This window comes from Hetaerina americana, unplaced genomic scaffold, assembly GCF_022747635.1.
Source record: "Hetaerina americana unplaced genomic scaffold, ioHetAmer1.1.p SCAF_72, whole genome shotgun sequence".
Taxonomy (NCBI): domain Eukaryota; kingdom Metazoa; phylum Arthropoda; class Insecta; order Odonata; family Calopterygidae; genus Hetaerina; species Hetaerina americana.
Window position 1 is genome coordinate 399,767 of NW_027287339.1, and position 23,240 is coordinate 423,006.

Below are 23,240 nucleotides of genomic sequence, written 5' to 3' on the forward strand. Positions count from 1 at the left end.
TTGTCCCACAACATCACATGGAAATCTATAACAAATCTTTTCATGTTACAGCATGCTGTCTGTGGAACTTTCTTCCTGTTGGTATACAAAACTCTCCTTCCACAACAACATTTAAGAGAGCACTTCACAAGTCATTTTCCTCTGGTACAAAACTTAAACCAGTATACCTTCCCTCATTTAACTCAGCTGTTATACAGATCACCGTTTCTAATTTTTCTTTTGTCACATCAAGCAGTAGGATTTTATATAATTATTTTAGTTAATTTTATGTTTCTCATTGCTCTTCATGTGTTGTTAATATTTAATGTCTTCATTTCAATTTCAGTGACTTAATAATATGCATACTATGTAAAAAATAATTGTTACAATGTATATGATTCTTTCCTGTAATTCATAAGGTTTTCTCAGGTTTTCACAACCCCCTTCTCTCCCTGGTTGTTTTCCTGCGTGGGTTTTTACTAGGTGAGCAATGCCATGCTCTCCCTAGCTTTTCCCATAAACCTCATTCTTTGCTCAGACTTTCCCTATTTTATTGTTCTCTTTCTTCACTGTCATTTACTTTGAGTACGTAGGTGTATACTTAATTTATATATGTATATATATGTACATATGGATGTACATATATGATTTTTAATGGGTAAATCTATGCATAATGTATGTCTGTCTATTTGTATATATGTGTATGCATGCAATTATAAATTTTATGGCAAATATAATATGTATACGACAATGGGTTACATGGAAGAAGGGACCATTTGGTCTCAATATTGCCCAAATATAGACCCATATCCATCTATCTCAAAGTTGTACTGCATACTAGTAGAACTATCACTACTGGAACAAAGCATTGGTATGACTGGTTAGGAAATTCAAGTTTTAAAAGGAAGTAGGTAGAAATGCCTTTGAAATCAATCAAATATGAAAGAAGCATTTTTGACCAAATACATTTCTAAAATTTTAGGTTTTACCTTGAAACATTGGAAGCATACCAAATGGACTATTTTTTAATGATGTCTAACCACCAGTCTCTTCAATTTGAACATTTGCAATTAGTGAATGTAGAGATCACCTAGTAACTATTAAGCCTTAAGCCATTTGAAATTTAACATCCAAAGTAGTAGAGTCAATGGCTTATCCTGTGCCACCTGTTATTTCCCAGAAAGTCAAGATACAAAAAAATATTACTCAACAGTGTTTAATTGTCAGTGCAAGGTCTGGATTTGAGGCCAGGATCCTCCAATCTTCATCTATGGCTGAATGTACCATCCATAATGCTATCTCAGTGCTATACATTTATTACTAAATGGGTAAAAAATACTGTCCTTCATGTGAATTATGGATATTTTGTGGGAGGCGGTCATGTTTTCTTATGATAAATGCAACATATGCTATTTTAAATGTTTGTGGTACCAGAACTCAATAACTAATGCCATAAAGGGAAGTAAAATATTTCAATGCACAAGTTCAAAAACCTTTCAATAAATATATTAACATTATTTTTAGATATAGGTAGCTATTTCCACATATTTTTAATAAATTTGTATTCTAAAATTTACAGTAACAGGTAGGTTAACTGCCACAACCTTTAAGGGAATTCATAAATAGCCCTCATTAAAATTATTTATATTTTCAAAATTAAATCTAATTTTTTTACTTAAATATTAAGTTTCAGTATGTTACAGGAGGCCATAATTTATCAAATTCTTGGATTAGTATTTCTTGTCTGTGACATATGTATATCTGGCAAAAAATAAAAACAGTAAACTAAGCATCACATAAGCATGAAATAAAACGTCTGCCATGTGAAAGTAATTATTTATTTCTTTTCCACAGTGATTCATACATCTAAGTACGTTTAATCTAAAGACATTAAATAACAGAATGTAATTTCTTTTAGTCAAAGGTAACTTAGAAATTTTGCATCTGAATTCATACTGCAGTTAATCATACTTTTCACAATATATTTATAATTAGACCACCCTACAGATCTCATAAGTGGTCTGGTCTTCCAGTTTAATGGATCTTCATGCATTGACAATGCAATTTTAAAATAGGTTTTTCAATATAAAAATGTTCAAACAAAATGGCCCTTATATGACTCATTTAAATGGACATTTATGCAGTATGTCCATAACAAAGTTAACATGTCAATACTCCATCAGTTGACTTCTAATTTTAGTTCATTAACGAATCATTTTTCTCATAATTCTTGTAGCTTGCTTAATGTTACCAACTGCTTGTGAGAAAACTGGCGCCTTAATTTCTTCATGTATTGGAAAAACCTTTTTTTATATGCAGGCCTCCACTTTCTGTGAATTTCAATTGCGATTGCAAGTGCATCACCTATTTGAAGAGAAATATAATTAATTAATATTGAAATCAGCAAAGGAACTCATTGATGACGAATTTCATCACTATTTCAAATTTTCAGCCCTACCTTGAGGAATCACTGGAAACTCATTATTATCCAATGTAAACTTTCTTTCCACAGTGTCAAAGACTTGTTCATTGAATTTTTTCTGATCGAAGGTCAAATTGCCCGCTGCCAAACTTTCATTTAAATTCTGGATAAATAGTTTCCACCTTGGCAAGAAGTAATGTGAAACAATACCTATATGTTTGTGGGAAAAACTGAAGTTTTATAACCGAATAAACACAAAAGAGAAGGGAAAAAGCAAAATTAAAGACTATAAGGAGGTTCTCTAGTTAAAAGTATTAAAATGAATGTCTGGTGCAGAGGCGGTAGCATACGAATTCTGTCTGGCTTCTCAATGGTAGAATCTTTTAAATTAAAGATATGATTGAAGGGAGCACAATATGATCTACGACCAATAAACCTAATTACTTGATTTTGAATTTAAAATTTTTCATGGATGTTCAAATGTACCTCATTTTGTAATGCTCACATGTAAGAGTAATAATCTATAGTATTGTGCTAAAAGAGCATCCAAGATAAATATGAAAGTTGTGTAACTTACTGGCAAGATAACATGTGAAACACAGCTTTTTCATCAGAGAGTCAACATGAAGTTCCCACAATAGAATCGAGTATAATACCAAAATATTGTGCTATTGATATATGTAGTGAAAAACTTATGTGCAAGCTAAATCTTACACTGGAAACTATAATTATATGTATATGGTTGCCAAGGGCTGCTCTAGACTGTGTGACTCAATATTGGCATATTTGAAGGAGTGAAATATGTTGTGTATTTTCAAACACCACAGGAAATATTAAATGTACAATTAGGAGATATTTCTGCCAATAATCAAAAGGCATACACCCTCTTTTACATGGTCATGTTCTTTTACAAGATTTATGATACATTATAAAGTGCCAACTTTGAATTTGTTTTAGACCTCAAGGGGATGAAATATACACAAATAGCATATAATATGGACGACAGAAAATATTACCAGACCACTGCTTTCCCGCATAATCCAGTATTTCTCCATTTGGGCCCCAGAGAGTTAACTGGTTTCGTGCATTTTGTTCAAATAAATGGATTTCCTGAAAATTGCAGGGAAACATAATGTGTTTAACTTATGTCCTTATAAATGAACTTATCCATAAAATTACTCTTCAGATTTTGATATACTATATGCAGATGAAACTTCATTTATCAATCATTAAAAAGAATTACATCATATCAAACATCTTGCTTATAAACAATTCTTTTCTCTAAAAAAATGGTCCTGTGCCAACAAATATTTCTTTAAATACTTGGAAAAATTAAAATTTTTATTTGCAGTATCTATGAACAATATCAGAGAGTCGTGATGGGTAGTGTTAGCATGGTGGGGGTAAGATGGATATCTATTATAACCTATGCTATTCATCATTTTTTTTTCCTTAAGAGCTTATTTTCCCCATCCTCCTCCAAATCCTTTCTCAAAAACTTCTGATCTATACTTTTCTAGAAGATTCCCTATGTTTCAGAATAATTAAATGCTACACTTCACAATAAAATTTAATTCAACTAAATCTTAACCCAAGTTGATTCAGGAGGCACCTATTCACCATCCACTTACACCCTATTTTATAAAAGAGGAGTAATCTTATGAGCTGATAAATTTGAAAAAAATCTTATTAGTTGTATATTATATGCAGATTATAAATAAATTTTTGGTCTTCCTTCACTGGCTGTCCTCATTTTCAGTGAACTGGATCTTTTGGTAGATTTTAAAGCATCATGCTAATCTTAGTTAATAGCACTTTATTTTAAAGTGTAATAAAAATTAAATTACCTGCACAGATGCTGCAGCTGATTTGGCATCTTCTAGCCATTTTCCTAACAAAAAATTTTCACCAGATGCAAGAATTAGCTCCATATCTCCTAGTAAATTAATTAGCTGTGTGGCATTATCCCTGAAAATAGGATGCATACATTTATAAATTATAGTTTTTAACAAACTAAAAATTATTTAAATTATTTTAACCCTCAGGAATGAATCATATTGGTAATACAAAATAATTCATGGCATCTGAGTAACCGTTATCTGGTTATCACAATTTTGTGACAAGTACAGATTCACAAGAACATTTTTCAATTTTTCATTTTAAGGTAATTTATTTAGTTATTTCAACATCATTACAACAAGTATGTTTTAGAGTTTGGGAATAAATCTAATCTCAAGCCTTATGGAAAAGAGTTGATGCATGTTAATATCCCTTATTTTCTCTTGAGTTCCTATTTGATTCTCTAAATGTCCGTTTCCATGCACAACACATAAAATATTGGTCTTCCGTATTAGTCTCACAAAGGTGTGTGACAGCAGCACATGGGAACATCATGTAAAGCTATGGAATTATGAATGAGAATTCTAGGTAATATTTCATAATTTTAGGGTTTGAGAATATGAAAAGAACACAAATCATTAAATGGGAAATGGATTGGTGGCTTTTTATCTCTCCCTGATTTAGGTTTCACTATCATGGACTGCGACTACTTTAAATTCTCATTTGCATGATAAATTTTTGCTGTAAGTTCAACTTATAATCATAATCATCTATCTTTCCAATGACTATTACATTATTATAGGCCTAATGTCTAATAAAGTTGAATTATACATTGTTTCATTGTAGTGAATTCATTGAGAATTCATGTAATACAGCTAGTTACCTACATTTCATGGGGATTGGGATGGTGCGGTGGCTTACGCACAGGCTGAGGGCCTGGGTTAAAATCCTTCAGACAAATATTTTTCAGCGGTGATCAATCCCTGCTCGAGGTGAGGTGCTGTGAAGAGCACTTTGAGTGAGTACGTTGCCTGTCAGATGAGACTTTAAACTGCAGACCCCTTGGTGCCTTTTGACAAGAGTAGGCTAATGGGTTTCTTTCCACCATTCCTTTCCCATCCATCCCCAATGGTGCAAATGACCTTAGTTTTCAGTCACCTCCCATAAAAACTACTACTACAACTATATTTCAACAGTGATTTCCATAATGAAATAGCAAATAGATTATAGAGCTGTGAAACTGCAGTCCATTTTGCTCTACAACTGCATATAAGTGACATAATTTTGCTGTCAAATGTGCTGGATACTCCTATCATGGGTTTTGTTATAGAAGGGAGCAGGCTTCATTATAAAACGTTGGTTAAGAAGTTGTCAATGAGTATATTTTATTGCTGTAGAGCACTAGTTGTCAACAGTGATTGAGGAGAAGGTGGCAGTGCATGATTTAAAATGATGGTTCCAGGAGTCAAAGCCATTAATCCTTACAAATGCAAGCCTCTCACCTCCAACAAGGCAAACCAATGAAGCTAACATCCTCCACTACTCTTAGAGATTTAGAGCAGGTACTTTCTATCTAAATCTTCATGAAATAAATAATGATAACATAAGTGACACTCAGTCCATGTTTTCTAAATAATTTTTGCACCTAAATTAGGCACAGACTTCCATTTTTTGGATCTTTCTAAAGGAAATCAAAATAAAACTGCTCAATCACCCGTTAAAGAAGAGTATACAGTCACTTGCTCGGGCCATACAAATACAAATCAATGCTTTACAATATTCATCAGAATACAATTATAATAAGTTATGGGAATAAATTTTGGGTGTGGAAAGGAAAGTTTTTTCTGTGAATTAAATATAATTAGCTACTTATATAAAGGTAAAAGATGAAGGAACAGGAGTGGATAAGAAAAGAGGGAGTGCCTGTTGCTAGATTCAAATGATAGTCTGCCTTACAGAAAACTGGAAATCAGATAATGGGTGCTCCACTGTATATTTGTGGGAATTTCACCACAAAATATCCACCTTAAAAGACTACCTACACGATGCATGATATCAGCTACATCACCTAGGATTGCAATGACTGCAGACATTTATATGGCTGTCTCAGAGTCAGTTTCAGTAGATACAAGTATTCAAATCACTTAACTTTCTAAAATGGAATCATTTATTGTGTAACTATGCTGTTGTAATGTGGAGTCTCTAGGCATAATATTTGGTCAAACAGGACCCCACTTAATAAATATTCAGTGAAAGAATCACTCAAATTCCAGTTTTAGGGGAATTTGCTTATAGGAAGTTTATGTCAGCACTTATCAATTTTTATATTACGTATTTTATTGTGTAACATTAACTATGGGGACTACAATCATGAGAAGTTGCATTTTTAGAAGTCTCTGGTTCGAATTTCCTAGTCTTATCAATGGCTTGACCCGCGAAATATTCATCTTTTCCTTTCTTGGTTCAAATGTGCCACTAATGGTAAGTACACAGAGAAGAAATATGTAAAATCAAAACTCAAAGCTCTAAGACAGAAATGATATTCATTCTCAGAAACATTTGCTGATACAGAAATGAACTGCAGATGCTTGAACAAATGTACAAGTGCACATAAAGTCTTTCAATTCATATGTTTACCATTTACTTGCTTTGTCTTTAAATAACCTCTGTTAATGCTGATCCTCATTTCATATGTAAAAATGTTAATCTACTAGAGTGGCAAACTAGTGGTCTCACAGTCAGTATACATTTGACAAAAGTATTATCGGATAAAATTAAGCATTGGTGTTGTAAACTTACAGAAAATCAATGGAGTTATTTGCCTTAAAAGATTTTACCATCATGGTGTAATGATAAAGTGCGAACAAACCAGCAGCTTCTCTTGTCACATCAATTAAGTCATGCTTAAAAAGTTCATTTTCCTTGGAGATGTTTTGGGCCAGATCCACTAAATTGTTCCATGCTTGTATTAATTGATTAGCGTTGTACCATATCTAAATCATAGAAACATTATTGTTATTCTATTGTAGGCTAATTATCATCTTAAAATAGTCCAAATAATTTTATATCATTGAAGAGTCACAAAATAACTCTTACTTCCTTTCACAAAATTCAGCATTACAGTTGAATAATGCTTGAAGTTTTATGCATAATCAATAATTAGTCATTAATTTAACTTCTATAATATCACTGCTACAGTAAATTATAATGTATGTATATACACACAGATATTATATAATTATAAAAATATAGTTTTGTAGTAATCCAAATAAAATTTAGAATTTTTCTACTTACAGTGGGTCTGCTTTTCAAGTTCGGCCTCATGATATAAAAATATCTTCCATGTAAAGAGGTGACACCAGTGTAGTTGTAAGTACTCACCTATAATTTTTGATTAATAAAATAAATTAAATGTGATTCGCACCTTCTTCATTAAATATTTAAAACTTTTACAAAATCTTCCGTTTTCAATCAAATCTGATTGTTCAAAATAATTCACTTCATGTGGTTTAATCAAAAGGTACCTTCAAAAGTTGCCATGCTGTTATTGCCCTCTCATCATTTATTCCATATCGACGAATAGCGTAGTCTGTAAACCTTTAAACATAAAAAGAATTGGGCATCATTATTTACTTTTCAAGAATTAATAAAGATGTTAGTTGCTTGCTTCCTCCCACTACTTTATATGACATCTACCATTTGATAGGAATAAATTTGTTCAAATGTTGATAATTGTAAATTTGAGAATAGGGAATGACAGATTTGAGTATTTGTGACATCACTTTGAAAGACTTTACTTGTTTGATACAATTGGACTAGAAGACTATCATTTATTAGAATATATAGACACTGATAATAAATGATACATTGAAATGTACATTGATAAATATTGTCTCCAAATTATTTAATGTACATACATATGATGTTCAAGTTTTTACCAGAATGTTTTTTCTGAATGCTAATGAATGAATTGGACATAACCAAGTATTGTCAAGTGCCATTTTCCAATTATATATATATATGTCCTATATGTTGATGGGGGATGAGGATTAAGGAGACAAGCATTATAAACAGTAAAATTAATGCATGCATACATTAGAGTCAATCTTTTCCCGTTTGAGATAGGCAAAGTAAAATATGCTTGATTTTAAATTATTGATAAATACTCTTTTTACAGTCTCCTGACCTTTTAAGCTTCTTTTGCCTCTGTCACATTTGTAAATTGTTTTGCAAACATGCTCTAGTAACAAGAAGTAAAATAATAAGTTTGAATATTTCCGATGAAAAATTTGTCATCTATATCCAAATAGAAATAAATTAAATAAATGAGATATCAAAATGTATTGAAATAAATAATATGTAAAATTTTAAAGTGGAGTGGTGATTATCCAGTTTTCTTTTTATCCTAAAATTGACTCAATACAAGTGTGCGAGTGGTCCTGGCTACCATTTATTATGTTCTCGGCAATGATTTATTATTTGAAATTATGTAAATTAGATTTTATAATTTTATATTATATAGTCCTCAGAATCTATATTCATTTGTATTTATGGAAATAAAAACCACTATTTGAAGAGAAATGGCACATGAGGTCTTCTCAATGGTTCCAGTGAGTTTCAAAATGGAAGTGATATGTTTCAAAATGGAATATTTTGAAACATCCCAGTCCTCATACCATCCCAACTCATTCTGTGCATAATCAACTAAAGTGGGACATATCTATGATGACCACAGACTGTTCCTGAAAAAAGCAGTCAAGGCTGGTGGACACCTTCGAGGGGTTGAGACACCATATCAGTCTAATTGAATTCTTCAGGTGAACTCCTAGTGAATATATCCAAGGTGTGCAGATATATTGAAGATTTAAGTCTTCTGGGGTTTACTCTGCATTGGTCCATATTTCTGGGACAACAGTTTCACCGGCGTTGCAGTCAGCATCTAAAGGCCTGATTTGAAGATGCCGACTGTAATGCCACATCAGGGTACTGGAGTTTATTTCTCTCCCTTAGCTGCCTAGTTTCCCAGTAATATCTGGTACCCAAAAAAATTACCTAACTTTCGTGAACCTGAAAGTGAACAGAGGTATCACCTGGAATTGAACACAGGCCCTCTGATCAGTAGTCCAGTGCTTTTCTTGCTGGAATACTACACTCCACTCTGTTTATCTTAACTTGATAAAAAAACAAAGATGCATTTTATTTATTGAGTGATGAAACTTTGGCGACAAACAAATTAAGAATAACAGTGAAAGTGATAAAAACAGAAACATTGAATACTAAGGACACAACTCCAATCCTAAACTAAGTGCCATGAACTGACCCCAAAGATTTTGCTGGTTGGTATTATATTGGTCTAATTCCAGATGTTGCCTAAACATGCATGTATGTATATTTAAGCAAGTTTACACCTTCCCACCAAAAATGGATGCCCACAAGATGGGATTGCACAAATATCCAAACATCCTTATTATACCCAGATTTAAATTGACTGATTTGACCATCCTGTAAGCGATGTATTCATACTAGAGCTATAGCCAAACATGCTCAATTGACTTACTACTTCAAAATGAGGACATAGACTTGGTTAGGATTAGTTCACCAATCATTTATCGATTGCTATGAAAATATAGCACATAAAGAAAAAGTATAATTTTACTTTTGATCTTTAAGCAGAGGTTCAAAAGGCCATCCAGATGCCTCAATGCCACTGCTGTTGGATTTCATGAATAATAATTGACACATGTCACAATAAAATTGCTTTATCAAACTTACCATTGTGTGAGATCAACTGGTTCTGAATTCCAACCTGTTTCCAACATGAAGTCATACATAACATAGTTCTGTCCAATTCCTTCAGGAGTTAGTCCAATCCCTATCATTGTACTGTTTTCTTTTGTACGGCTCTCATAAACAAGCTAATAAATCATTAGAAAGAATTAGTACATTAATATTATTTCTCAAAGTCATTCATATTTATGTGATATTCATTAAAATGTACCAACTACAGTAAGCATTATTTGATTGTACTCATTTTTTAATAGGCAAGAATGATCACCTGGTTCACTCTGTCAACAGACCCATACAAACCCAGGGTTCCACCAAAGTTGTGCAGCATATTCCAAATGTAAGGCTGGCCAAAATAGCTTTCAAGGTTAGTATACTGCTCTTTCTGCTCTGATTGCAAATCCAGTACTAATATACGGCCCTGAAAGATATTTCTATATTTTATTATCTTGCATGATCAATATTAAACAAATCAGTTAATTGAGATGGTTTTTTTAATTCGATGCATTAATGAGGTAACTACTTACAATTGGTACTGCGGTTAAGAAAGCCTTTGCCACATGTTTTGTCCAAAAGGGTGCATCACTTACAAACATCCAGTTCTGGAGAACCCTTGAGAAGTGTAATATGTAAATGAGAGCTTTGGATATTTCTTAGTTTTAAAGATGAGCGAGACTTTTCATAAATACATGGAGCAGCATTAGGTATATTATATGAGAGTTGTGTCGAGAATGGAGGAAATATTTACTCATTCAGCATATTTCCAATAAAATATTTGATGGTATCTTATATGGCAATCTGTGAAGTTTAAAAAAATTTATTTGGCTGTAACAAATACTACATTTCTCCTCAAAAATCTTGTATAAATAGCAATCACCTTGACAGTATATTAAGGTAATTAAGATAAGTATTTTGGTGAGATATTTAGGTGTACGGTGGCTTTTTTTTTTATTTTTACCCTAGTCGTAATGTGTTTCAAACTGCCTACTGAGTCTCAATATAGGACTGGTGCCAGCTACCTGCATATTCATTCAATCTTCTCATATTGTCCTTACGTGCATTTATGTTTGAGTATGTGTGTGTGTGTTTCACAACGGGAGTGTGTTGCTTTGTTATGCCATTCTCCTTCACTTTCCTTCCCTTCCAACAAAACTCTCCTGAAAGTATCAAAGCAGTTTAGACGTGAAAATCACTCTTGTTTTTCTGTCTCTGCCTTCTTCAGAGCTGAAGAACCGGCCTCTTTGAAGACTGCATGGATTTTCATTTTGATTCTGGTGTGAAATGGTGAATCAATATTTCATCTATCATCACATATCAATGCAGACAATTACTCTTTGTTTTTCAAAAATGGCACAAAGTACTGTTTGGAAAGAGTCATCCGAATGTGTTTTTGAACCACAGTAATTTGCATGGCACCCATCTTGTGCAAAGCTTTGTCATGTGCAATACATCTTGCAAAATGCAACCATAGCATTCTTTTGATATCCTTACAGTATTAGCAATTTCATATACTTTCATATACTAATCTTTTAAAATCATATCATGCACTTTTTTGATAATTTCTGGTGTGTGATTGCACTTTTTCAACGTCCGTCATGTGGATCATCTTTGAGGCTATCACGGCCATATTTTAACTTGGTCACCTAATTTTTCTCAGTAGTAGTAAAAAAAAAGAGTTCCCATACACATTAACAATCCTTGAGTGAATTTTGGTTGGCATTAAACCTTTTATGAAGAATTTTGTCAATGATCAATTTTTTCCATTTCCAACCACACACGCTCCTCAGCTGATATAAATGACTGCCTACAGCAAATCGCAAAACGGAATGGCTGGCTATTTCACATGGCATCTATTCACAGTTGTACCAATATGGGAGCAAAAAGTTATTGGAGTAGTGATGCCACATATGGGTGAGGCTGAGAACGTTTCAGATCTCCCTTGTAAGTCTTGCATTGCTTCTTGTTCTGTGGAAACATCAATAGGCTCCACCTCTAGTTCTCCTGTTTCTCCATCACTTTTCCTTGTTTCTCTTCTTACTTGTGATGATTTTGACATTTCAATGTTTTAACGAGTGGCACATTATTCTACCCTATCAGTATCAGCTCTTCTGGTTCTTTCTCTGTCTCTTCATTCTCTTGGGAGTTCCTCTCCCCCTCTAACCTCTGGGGTATCACTATGTATACCAATTTGTCCCCTCCTTTGCTCTTCATCACAGTTTGATCCTATCCATCTAATGTTCTCAAAAATCATTCTTTTTTCTACAGCATCAAAGTTTGAAGACCTGCAGTGTGTCTACATTTGTAGTATGAACAAAGGTATTATGGCTTGGGAGTGGCATATTAATTTAATACCTATATCTTCTAAAACCCACTGCTGTAGCTCATTATGGATTTTAATGCATCTTTTAAATTTTCTATTGAAGTTCTTCGTTCTCCAGATAAGGTTATATATAAATACCTCCGTCCTTTTTGTTTAAATGTGTTCACACATGATGTAATGAAACTCTGAGAGACTAAAAACTTGTCAATTGAAACTATTTGTTACTGATTATTATTGTGGTATAGCATAGGTTACTCTATTGTAATAGGTTCCTCTTCCAAATTATTTCTCCTAAGCATGAAGTAGCCACATGTTATATGTTTGTATGTATGTATTTTTGTTTGCATTTCAATTAATGTTGTGAAGTTTAGACTCCAATTAGATCAAATTCAAAATTTTCATTTGATTTCTTACCATATTGCATCTCGATCAACTTCTGACATTGATGTGAATATAGACCGACTGACTGCAGATATGTAGTCTGGATCATTTGAGCTTGGCGTCATTTCATTGAATGGATCAGCACTGTACATGTGGTCAGTTCCAAATTCTTTGATGATCTATCATTAGAAAAACCTTGATATGAGAAATTTATTGGTATCTACAATGGAAGATAATCAAAAGTTAAACCTGAGGCAAATAAGGCAGTTTCGAGCTGCAAACTAGGGATTAAGTATTAAAAATATATCCTGGCAATGGAACTAACCAGTTAATGTTTTCACACTGCTACTGTTGCAGAAAAGTGCATGTTAAATCTAATATTCTTAGTTTACTTATCTCATAGGTTCTTAAATCCTTACTTTTGTACACATTTTGTCACTATAATAGGCTTAAGTTTTTGAAATTAGTAGTGGTTTTGTGTTTCTTAGTTTCCATGATGTGAAATCATGGTATTGAGAAATGTTGAATTCTGCATTATTTGGTGTCAAAAAGGAAAACAATAAATAAAAGTTGAACTTCCTTTGACCCATTCACAATAGAATATAGTATATATTTGGGATGCCCTGGGCAACATACCAATGGAGGTATTATAAAGTAAGTTCCAGGAAATTACCTCAGTTAGAAACATTTTTCCTATTTCTTGAAATAATTCACTCGTTGGATCCAGTAGGAAGGGACTGGAAAAATAGTACAAGTTGGCATCTTATGGTAATATTTATATTCTATGGTAATCCTTTCAATTTTGCATTTGCTTTTTCTGGAGTTGCAAATTTTTTCTAGGCATAAATACTTACCAGCAGTACTTGTCTGGAAAATTATTCCAAATGCTCATTTTTGTGAAATTTGCTTCGGGATATAACCTAAGAAAATGTTGAGAAACCAGAATTTTAGCTTAAGAACCTGGTAATTACTTAACTTATGAATAAAAACTATAACAGTGAAATAATAGGTATGTATCATAAACCATCTGAATAGAATTTTTAGGTTACTCTTCATACGAGTGTGAATTAAATTAAATTAAAAACTTTATGAGTCACCAACTAAAATAAATTGTTTGAAAATATTAACCAAGACAAGTATCATGGATTCTCAAAAATTTTCATAATACCTTTGAAACGCTCTTGGGACGTGGCCTGCAAAAGCAGGAAGCACAGGAACCATTCCAATTGAGCGCATTCTGTCCAGAATTTTATGCTGAAGTTCAAAGCTGGTTGTGTACCAAGGTGAATCAATGGAAACTGATCCCCCCCATCCACGTATGTTGCCCATACGCTCCCTGAAATAGTTCAGATATATTTTCCTTCCTCAAGAATTATATATCAGAATGGTTGCATATCAATGTGTTACAAATTTCCTGATAAATATATTATGAAGTTATACATAGGATAATGAACCAAACAATAATATAATATCAGAATGGGGCTACATTTTTTAGTATAATAGGTACAAATTTTTATGATTCAAGAATCTGGACTGGCTTCATGAAAGAAAATGTCATTATCATTTTATATTTTACGTAAATTAACATATCTTTCAAAATTCTAAAGTGAAGCATTAGTATGAAACTCATACCTAAGAGTTCAAGCTGAAAGGGAATTATACAATAATCTAATTCAATTTTATCTTGAGACAGATCCAAAAAAATGCTGGAAGTACAAATCTATTGAGGGAAATGTTCTTGGTATCATTTTTCCTAGCTGTAAAATAATAATTTAGGCATTTAGTACTGTAAAGAAATCTTAAGTATTCCAATCTTAGACGAAACGGATCTCTGAATTAAGCTTGACCTTACTACCATAGCAACTGAAAGAGGTTTTCAACTAAAATTCTATAAGGACTGTTCAATCATATTTTTATTCATATAATTTATTGCACAAAAATTTAACTTTGTTATATTATTAGCATAATGTGTCATAAATATGTGGTGCAAGTTTCAATGATATGCCTCCAGTTTTGTGTCAGCAGCAGTAATTACATATTGAAACATGATCAGTTTACCTACACTTGCTTCTGCTTGTGTGAAATGCCTCCTCGAGGGTGTTTCTTGATATTGGGCAACAGGAAAAAGTCACACGAGGCTAAATCTTGACTATTGAAGAGGTGAGGAACACACTTCACATTGATTTTCATGACAAGTGCAGCATCTAGCCTTTTGCTTTGAAATATGGCCAGGGAGAATTTGTAGTCAATCCATTTACAGTTATATGTGCTATTACAACATGCAAATACACCATCCCCTGAATATCATATTACCATACACCCATAACTTCCTCACTTTAGCTTTTTTCGTGTTGGTGATGCAACAGACAGATATCCCCACAGGCTTAGCTGTTTACTTTCAGGATCAAGATGACATGGCCAAATTTCATTTACAGTGATTAACTTTGAAAAAAAAACTCCCCATCCTCATGCATCATCAACTACACCGGGGAACAAGCACTCAAATCTCCAGTTGTTATGGCATGAAGTCTCAGAACCCACTCTGCGCAAACACCTCATGTGCAATTTCATTTTCCTGTAACCATTGTGGGGGTGGCACCCAATGATGTTTATGATAGTGTGTACTCTTAATGCTATTTGACCATATTCCCACACAGAAGCAACAGCAGTGAGAAGTTTACTTTCATGAAAACCTTGGCTGCAGCTCCAGGACCACCTTTATTTGATATTGTCTATCATCTCAAAACATTTTAAACCATCTTCTAGGTTTGCTGTCACTTTAAAAGTTTAAGGCTTCATTTAACGGAATTTTTGTATGTTCCTATTAAATGAGCTAGTGATTTTCCACAGACTTTATTTTTAGATACAATTTGTTTCACCGAGTTGTGGCATCATCAAGTATAAGTTTCATTCACATGCAGCTGTGTCTATCCTTTCACACCTTCTGTCACGGAAATTGAAACTAATGCTCTGAGACTATTCACGTTTTAAGCCCAAATACGGAGTTAAACCCTCAATTGAGCTTTCTGAAAAGCTGAAAGGAATTAATGTTCTGGGAAAAGCAACAATAGTTTCTTTTAATATAAATAACCTATCCATTTGTGTGTCCAGATCGGCCTTTCTTAATGCTCAAAATTTACTCAAGGACTCCAACACTATCCCAAATATTTCAAAATATTTAATCCCTCTCATTAAAATGGCAGTTAATCAAAATAATTTCAGTTTCAACCACAATCTTCACATCCTAGCAGATATAGCTATGGGTTCCCCACTTTCCCCCCTCCTAGCCAAAATCTACCTTAATTTGTTCAAAGAACATCTGTTCAATATTGCCATTAAACACGTAGAAAAAGTGGCTTATTGCTTCCACTACATTGATGACATTCTTTGCCTATGGAAAGGGTCAAACTGCCAGTTAGACTCCTTCCACAATTATCTCAATATGATCCATCAAAATATTTCCTTTCTATAAAAAAAGACCAACGGCACAATTGATTTCCTAGCTCTGTCAATTACCATAAAATAAAATAAACACGAGTTCTCTACTTCCAGGTAACCCACGTATACGGATCATATAATTCCCAATGATTCTGCCCACCATTTTTCTCACAAATATGCAGCCCTCCACTCAATGATCCACTGGCTCCTACACACCACCCTTTCCCCAACAAATTTCAATAATGAAGTTAGGACAATTACGAATATGGCCACCAGCAATCGGTACAACTCAAACCTAATTGGAAAAATATTTCAGAAAAAGCAAATAGTTTAATCTGTTAAATCTATGGGCGATACATATAATTTCCTCCTCTCAGTCTCATGTAATATTCGATCCCATTCCTAGGAGATATCTCCTACAAAATCTCCAATCACCTTCCTATTTCACTCAAAGCAGTCTTTTACTCACCCCTTCATCTCTCCACACTCATAGCTAATGGCAAAGACACGCAGTATACACTTTTTAAATAAGGCGTCTGTAAACTAAAATGCGATAATTGCAACACCTCTCATATCAGTCAAACAAGACACGAGCCAAAGAACATGCAAGTTGTCATTAAAAATCAAAACTCAAATTCCCTCTTTGCAATACTCCTCATAGATATTTAACACAATAGCAATTTTGTCCCAGAAATATTGCATATCCTCTCTAAAGGATTAAAAATGGATGCTCTCGAGCTAATTGAGACTTGAATGTGAATGTTCTTAGCTTTAGGTGAACTGAACATTTTTTCAAATGTAGCACCTGCCCCTGATGCAATACTGAAGTCTACAATCAATGAAACTTGTACCAAATATACATGACAAATTAGGCTAACAAAATAACATTAAAAAACCTTCTTACACAATAAATCACCCAAATGAAAAATAAATCCTCACTCTTTACTTAACAGCTCTTTTAATCTGTAGTAAAAAATATTTCACATGAGCAAATTGTCTTGGAATGATTTTATGGGGGAAATATATAATTAAGATATATTAGTTCAAAGAGGGTGAATGTTGAGGTAATAAGGATGTGGAGAAAATAGATCAGAATTAGTCTGTCTACTTAATAACAATGAATAGACTACAAATTTAAGTAAAATTCAACGTACTAAATATTTAAAAGAACTCAAATATTGGCCAAATGAGAAGATAAAGTGGATTGGTTTTTAATGGCCAATGATATTGAAGTGTGGAGATATGAGGAGAGGGATGATGACGGAGTGGTGAGGATTAAACTGGGAAATGGTCATTCATGGGGCTCCATGGAGAATCCTTTGACAGGTGGCACCTGCAGGATAAGGTGGATGTTGGTGGCACTGTGTCTGAATCATATTAGATAATGACGGGTCACTGGGATTGGGATACAGGTATGGTCGAACAGAAGGTAAGGGCAGAAATATATTTAAGGAAGGAAAAGAGAGAGAGAGAGAGAAAAGGAAGGATTTGCACTGTCATTTCAATCACAAGGCTATCTTTGCCAGACAGAGAACGATTTCAGAATACTTCCTTCCCCTGGTTTCATATCTGATACCACTCTGAAAAACACATCTGGCCTCTCCTGTAAGTGGCCATTGTTGAAAGATTCTCTAACGTGCAATTGAGTCCTACGAGTTATCATTTCCCTGCATAATCCTCATCCCTCTCCTCTCTCCCTGTTTCACAACCATTGGCCATTGAAAACCTCTCGATGTTCTTATGCAACAGGCAAAGTGGCTGAAGTGTTCTTTACATAGAATTTGTACCACCACTAAAAAATTGACAGCAGCCAGCAGACAGTAAGCCAGCACTATGGGCTACATTGCAAACCACAGTTGAGCAAAAGTATCACTGTAGTGGTCGAGATTTTGGGAAGAGCCATTTTTGCTCATTAATAATTTTTGAAATAGTTTTAGAAAAGGCTAATTGACAAAATAAAGCTGACTATGAAGATCTGACTTATTGATAGAGTAAATACACTGTTCATAAGTAGTAGACAGCTTCAACCAACTGACAAAATGCAATGTCTACATTGAAATTTGAGTATTAGAAAAATATTGTTGGTATTTCAATCCAGTCGATTGTAAAATTTACATTTATTTTTTAAGTAAAGCAATTTTGTAGAAAACCTTTAAAAGGCCAAAATTAATAGTAATAGCAACTTGGAGAGTAGAGAAGAAGGGTCATCTTCTACTGACCAAGCTAAGAAAGCTGGGCCAGCAAGGTGTTCCTCGATTTCTTCTGCTGTCATGCCCAGCTCTTGATAAATCCTTATCCAGATCACCTCCTGAGCAGTTGGAGCTAGTGGAAGTGTAATTCCATTCATTGCCATCCAGTCTATGTGCTTCTCCCACTGGGACCAATCCCACCACACCCAACTGTAACTTGCCACACACACATTACCAAAGTAACGAAACCTGAAATAAGTGCATAATTATATGAGTTCATATAATAATAGGAATAAATATTTTAAAACAACACATTCATTATGAGCAGCCAGCTGTAGGTAAAAAGTTCTCATGCCCAAATCCATTCCTTATTTCCACCTCAATTTATATTCAATATGCATCAGAAGATCCAAGTAATTCATATTTTGCACTCTGAAATTTCCCAAATTCAAACATTTTTAATACTTGCCTTTTTAGAGGGAATTAATGTGAGATTCACAACTTATCATCACAAGTGAATATTTATACTACATTTATAATTTATAAAGTATTTTATTCAAATTAATACTATTTTTATTTTCACTTTGAATCAGCCCATATTTATCATGTGAAGTTTATGCAGTGGTTTCCCATTGCGGTCCTCAATAGTGTTTGTAATGCGACACCCACCCTTGAATGGCTACCCCCCAAGGGATCAGAAATTTTGACAGCCACCTTCTGAGGAACAGACTGACTCTCTGTGGATACCCTTTTGCTTGGTTTCTACCCATTGAACTATCTTGTATGGGTGATTCTACCAAAGGCAATCGTCATTTCCTCTACCAATACAGTTTGAGGAGGTCAAAAGAGTGCATAAGCTTTTTCGCTACATTGGGAATGCAGTTCATGGCTGGGAATAAAAGTGGACAGCAAGGTATTTTAGTCAGGTTAGCAGATAACCAAGCAATAGTGAGTTCAGACAGTCAAGGGATTACATTAAGTGTCGAGTGCTCTACAGGAACAATGTGAGAGGTTCTGAAGAAGTAGGAAAGCCAAGTCATACACTAAATTAAGAGGGAATAAACTAGAGCAGCTGTAGGAGTTAATCTATTATGGCATTATTTAAGAGAAAATTGGGCATAGTATTGGGGACATTAGGAGGAGAATTTGGAAAAATAAGTATTTAAAAGAACTGAATTGATGACAGGCATACTAAGTAAAGATGTGGAGAAAATAATCAAAAATACTTCACATGGGCCATTGATGTGAAACCTCGTCTTTAAGGCAAGAGGATGAGCATAGATTGAAGACTTTTGAGGGGAGGGTATTTAGAATAATGGAGAAAATAAGTTGTTTGGAGAGGAAGATGAGCGGTAAAGTTTTCAATAGGATAGATGAAGAGATGAGGCAGTCATTAGGAAAATACTTATGACAGAAGGTAGAATATTAGCTAAGCTGGGTAGAGGAAGGAAGATAATAGGCTGACAGGTACACTTAGTAAACTAAAGTTGCTGGGAAAATATGGAAAATGCAAAGTGGGTGGAAGATGCATAAAAGTTAGTGGGCTGTTTAAGGCAGTGGTAGAAGGGAGATTGCTCGGTAAGTGGGATAGAGGAAGGAAGAGAAATAACTTTCTAGAAAACATGAAGGAAGGCAGAAGTTTTGAAGATAAAAATATTGTAAGGCATGAAATTGGAAATTCTCAATGCAGGAGTAAATAGAGGCTGTCCAAAACCCACCTTTTAATCGGTAGAATACTGTCAAATAATAGCATTTCATCTGAATATTTGCTCTATTGATTGGTTGTATTAATGAATATACTTATCAGCAAAACAATTTGGAAAATGGCAGAGTAATGATTGAACATTTTGATATCCTGATCATCACCAGACACTCAGCACTGAGGGTGAAGTCATATTTTGCTCTCCTCTATATCCACAGCATTAAATTATTAAGAAAATTACGGTTTAGGGTCTAATTTGGTGGCATGAGATACTTCATATATGTCTGAGCCAAGGATCATCCCTGGATAGCCTTCACCTTGGACAATTTTGTTTAATCATTTGTGAAGAATAAATAGTAATAAAGAAATTTTTAGGCACTTTCTTACCTGTCACTTGCTTTCCGACGTATAGAAGCAGCTGGAAGAATTTCAGGAAGGTTCAGTTGATTTCCATCCCATGATACATGGCATTTGCAGAATTTCTTCAGGTAGTACTGAAGACCATAAGATGCAGCAATGCCACTTGATGCAGTAATATTTACTGACCCATCTTTGCTCTCCACCTTTTGGGATTTTCTCATTTTAATGTACAAGTAACATTAGTATTCCAATGTTTAAATATTCATAAAGTAAATATTAAATAACTTTTACAATAATATGGCAACCTATATAGTTATTGCCAAGCTTCATGAAGTTTACGAACATCTGCTGTCCCTCAGTTTTTAAATTTAATTAATTTCGCTACTTGACGATAATTTTAACCAATCAGAAAATCAAAAATGTTGCCTATCATTCATAGCAAAGGGCACAGAAGTTCCTAATTTAATACTAATGATATACCCTAAAGTTAATCTTATTTAGGAACATTGGTTTGGTGTTATTACTTGAACTTTCATGTATTTAAAAGGCAAAAATAAAAACCATTTCAATTAGAGACAAAGTGAATTACCTACATATTTTAAAATACCTTTTCATAAAAGTTAATGAACTTCAGGTTCAAAGTTCATCACCCGCAGTAGCCTTTTCTAATCAAAGTAAAAGAAACCATTAAAATGCCAAGAAATCTCGTTAAAACCCCGAGTAATATTATCTTACCTCCTCCCTTGAAAATAGCCTGTCTTTATTGAGAAATTTTCCTCATATATTTCCGTACGAAATAATTTGCAAATTTTCGTTATCATATAACCATGCGTGAACCATTTTCCGGCCGTCCTATAAACTCTCATTTTCTCTAGCCCAAGGGTAATTTTTTCGATTGAAAAAAATTAAAAATATAGATAGTAAAATTAAGTACCAAAAATTCGTCCTTTTCATGTGGGTTGCTGGGCGGTGTTATGAACACTTTGAAAGCACCAGCTCTTGATGGAATTAGCCTATGGATTAAACCATTCACGGCCTCTTGCTGTCGTCTGGCGGTAGCCGACGGTCTTATACGTCTCAATGACGACTGATGATCAGCTTCATAATTTTCAATTATTCCGGCATTGGAGAACTCTTGGGCGGACACTGGTTGGTGGAACCTAGTGTTCGCCTCACAGGTGAAAGAAAAGTAGAGTAACAACAGAGAAGAAATTATCGGCAGAGAACCCATGGCGTTATTGAGGATGGGCAGCCACTGTAACGTTGTTAAGCCCTGTGGGGTACTTTTGAGGAACGAGTAGACGAGTCGGAGTGATTATTCAACCCGTCACGCAGCTGTTCTTATCTCATTGTAAAGCCGACGCGACCTTGGAGATAATGACATCTTCGTACATTCTGGTTCCCACTATGTTTTTTCTTCGCCGCTATATCTAAATGTGGGTTATTAACTTAATTTCAATTTCAGTGCCTCATCGAAGTATACCGTAATTGTCTAACATTTTCGAAAATATAAAGTTTGAAGCATAAACAAGCAATGAAGGTAAAACTCTAAAGGACAATGTGAAAGACTAGGGTGCATAGATCCTGAATCTTCCAATGATGTCCTTAGGAAGTAATTTAAAAACAAATCGACGGGATAGGATTTGTTTCGATATTCCTTTGTCTCATTATGAGAAATCTATAATTGCGTTGATAAGCTTCAACAAGATGTAAATGAGTTAGCAACTATCAACTCTGACAGCATATCAGTCGGAAGAAAACTAGGAAATTAATGTTTCAGAAATCACATTTCTTGACGCATGAAACATATTTTCCTTATAATCAAAGCGCTCACTTACTACAGGGGGGAGGGAGTCTATTCCATAACGATGGCCCCCGATGCTATTTGCTTAAGGATGCAATTATGGCATCGGCTACGTGAAATTGCATCAAAAGTTATTCCGTAAAAGTCACCGATGCCGTTCCTGTATGCTATTTGAGTGTCGGGCTGCCGAGGCTGTAACATATTGGCATCGCTGAAATAGCATCGCCAAATGCATTGCTTTACGGTAGTCATTTGTCAAAATTGTCATACAAAACACAATGTAAACATCAGAATTCAGTTCGTTAATGCGGTTTAATTTTAGCCACTCAGTTTCAATAATCCTAAAGAGAAGGCTATGGGATCAATCGAAACATTTCGTGGTGTGCGACGAAGATTTGTCCGTTGTTTCATATTGAAGACTGAGGTCGAGGGGAGCACTTTAGGCAAGCGAGGAAAGGGAAAGAAAAGGATTGGGATATTATACGAAATGAAAAAGTATGCGTTATTGAAGAGGGGCTTATTTTAGGTTTGGTTGTTAGGTTGTTTTGGTAGAAGAGGGAAGTAAATGCATCATTGCACCGTTATCTAGGCTGTGTCCATCCAAAACCCTACCCTTACCCGCGTTGGATTATGGATAATTACGGTCGTAAAACTATATTTATATACTGTTGTCAGCAATTTGAGGCATACTTTAGATTTCACAGATCCGCAATTTCAAAGACGTAAATGCGCCTAATAAAGAAATGCCGTAGCACATGGCAAATTGCCACGTTATCACTTCATACTATTATTTGACAATCCTTGATCAAAGTAGTCGGTATTATTGGACGAAATATAGTTAAATAACGTAATCATTTGATATTTTTGCGGAATGAATTGTGAGTTCAATTATTGTTCAATAAATTTTACAAAATTGCATTTTGTACAAAAGCTACGTTCGCGCGAACTATAATTTATGGTTGAAGATATAGCACCTGCGAGTTTTTGGACAGAAATTGTGGTTTGCTTTGCTGGTTTGGAAA

General features: G+C 34.2%; 1 protein-coding gene and 1 long non-coding RNA gene across 3 annotated transcripts in view; one reads left to right on the forward strand and one right to left on the reverse strand.

The window, feature by feature from the left end:
- The window catches only part of LOC139697317 (uncharacterized), a 31,259-nt gene that overhangs the window by 2,657 nt on the left and 5,362 nt on the right, over positions 1–23,240 (forward strand). The window contains exons 1-3 of one of the 2 annotated variants that reach the window (XR_011702750.1): positions 68–144; positions 7,537–7,609; positions 10,282–10,391. This is a non-coding gene — a long non-coding RNA (uncharacterized lncRNA). Of the gene's footprint in view, positions 1–67; positions 145–7,536; positions 7,610–10,281; positions 10,392–23,240 lie in introns of those variants that run through there. The other variant, XR_011702749.1, reaches the window with a different exon arrangement.
- Positions 1,863–22,043, reverse strand: Naglu (N-acetyl-alpha-glucosaminidase). Its single transcript, XM_071595983.1, has 17 exons — positions 21,349–22,043; positions 20,442–20,617; positions 18,383–18,601; positions 13,894–14,061; positions 13,580–13,645; positions 13,399–13,462; positions 12,759–12,904; positions 10,552–10,636; positions 10,296–10,445; positions 10,013–10,155; positions 7,765–7,837; positions 7,535–7,621; positions 7,040–7,233; positions 4,249–4,369; positions 3,418–3,511; positions 2,438–2,611; positions 1,863–2,343 (listed from the first exon to the last, which is right to left on the reverse strand). The coding sequence occupies exons 1-17, from the start codon at positions 21,643–21,645 to the stop codon at positions 2,201–2,203; spliced, it is 2,400 nt and encodes a 799-aa protein (XP_071452084.1). The 5' UTR covers positions 21,646–22,043; the 3' UTR covers positions 1,863–2,200.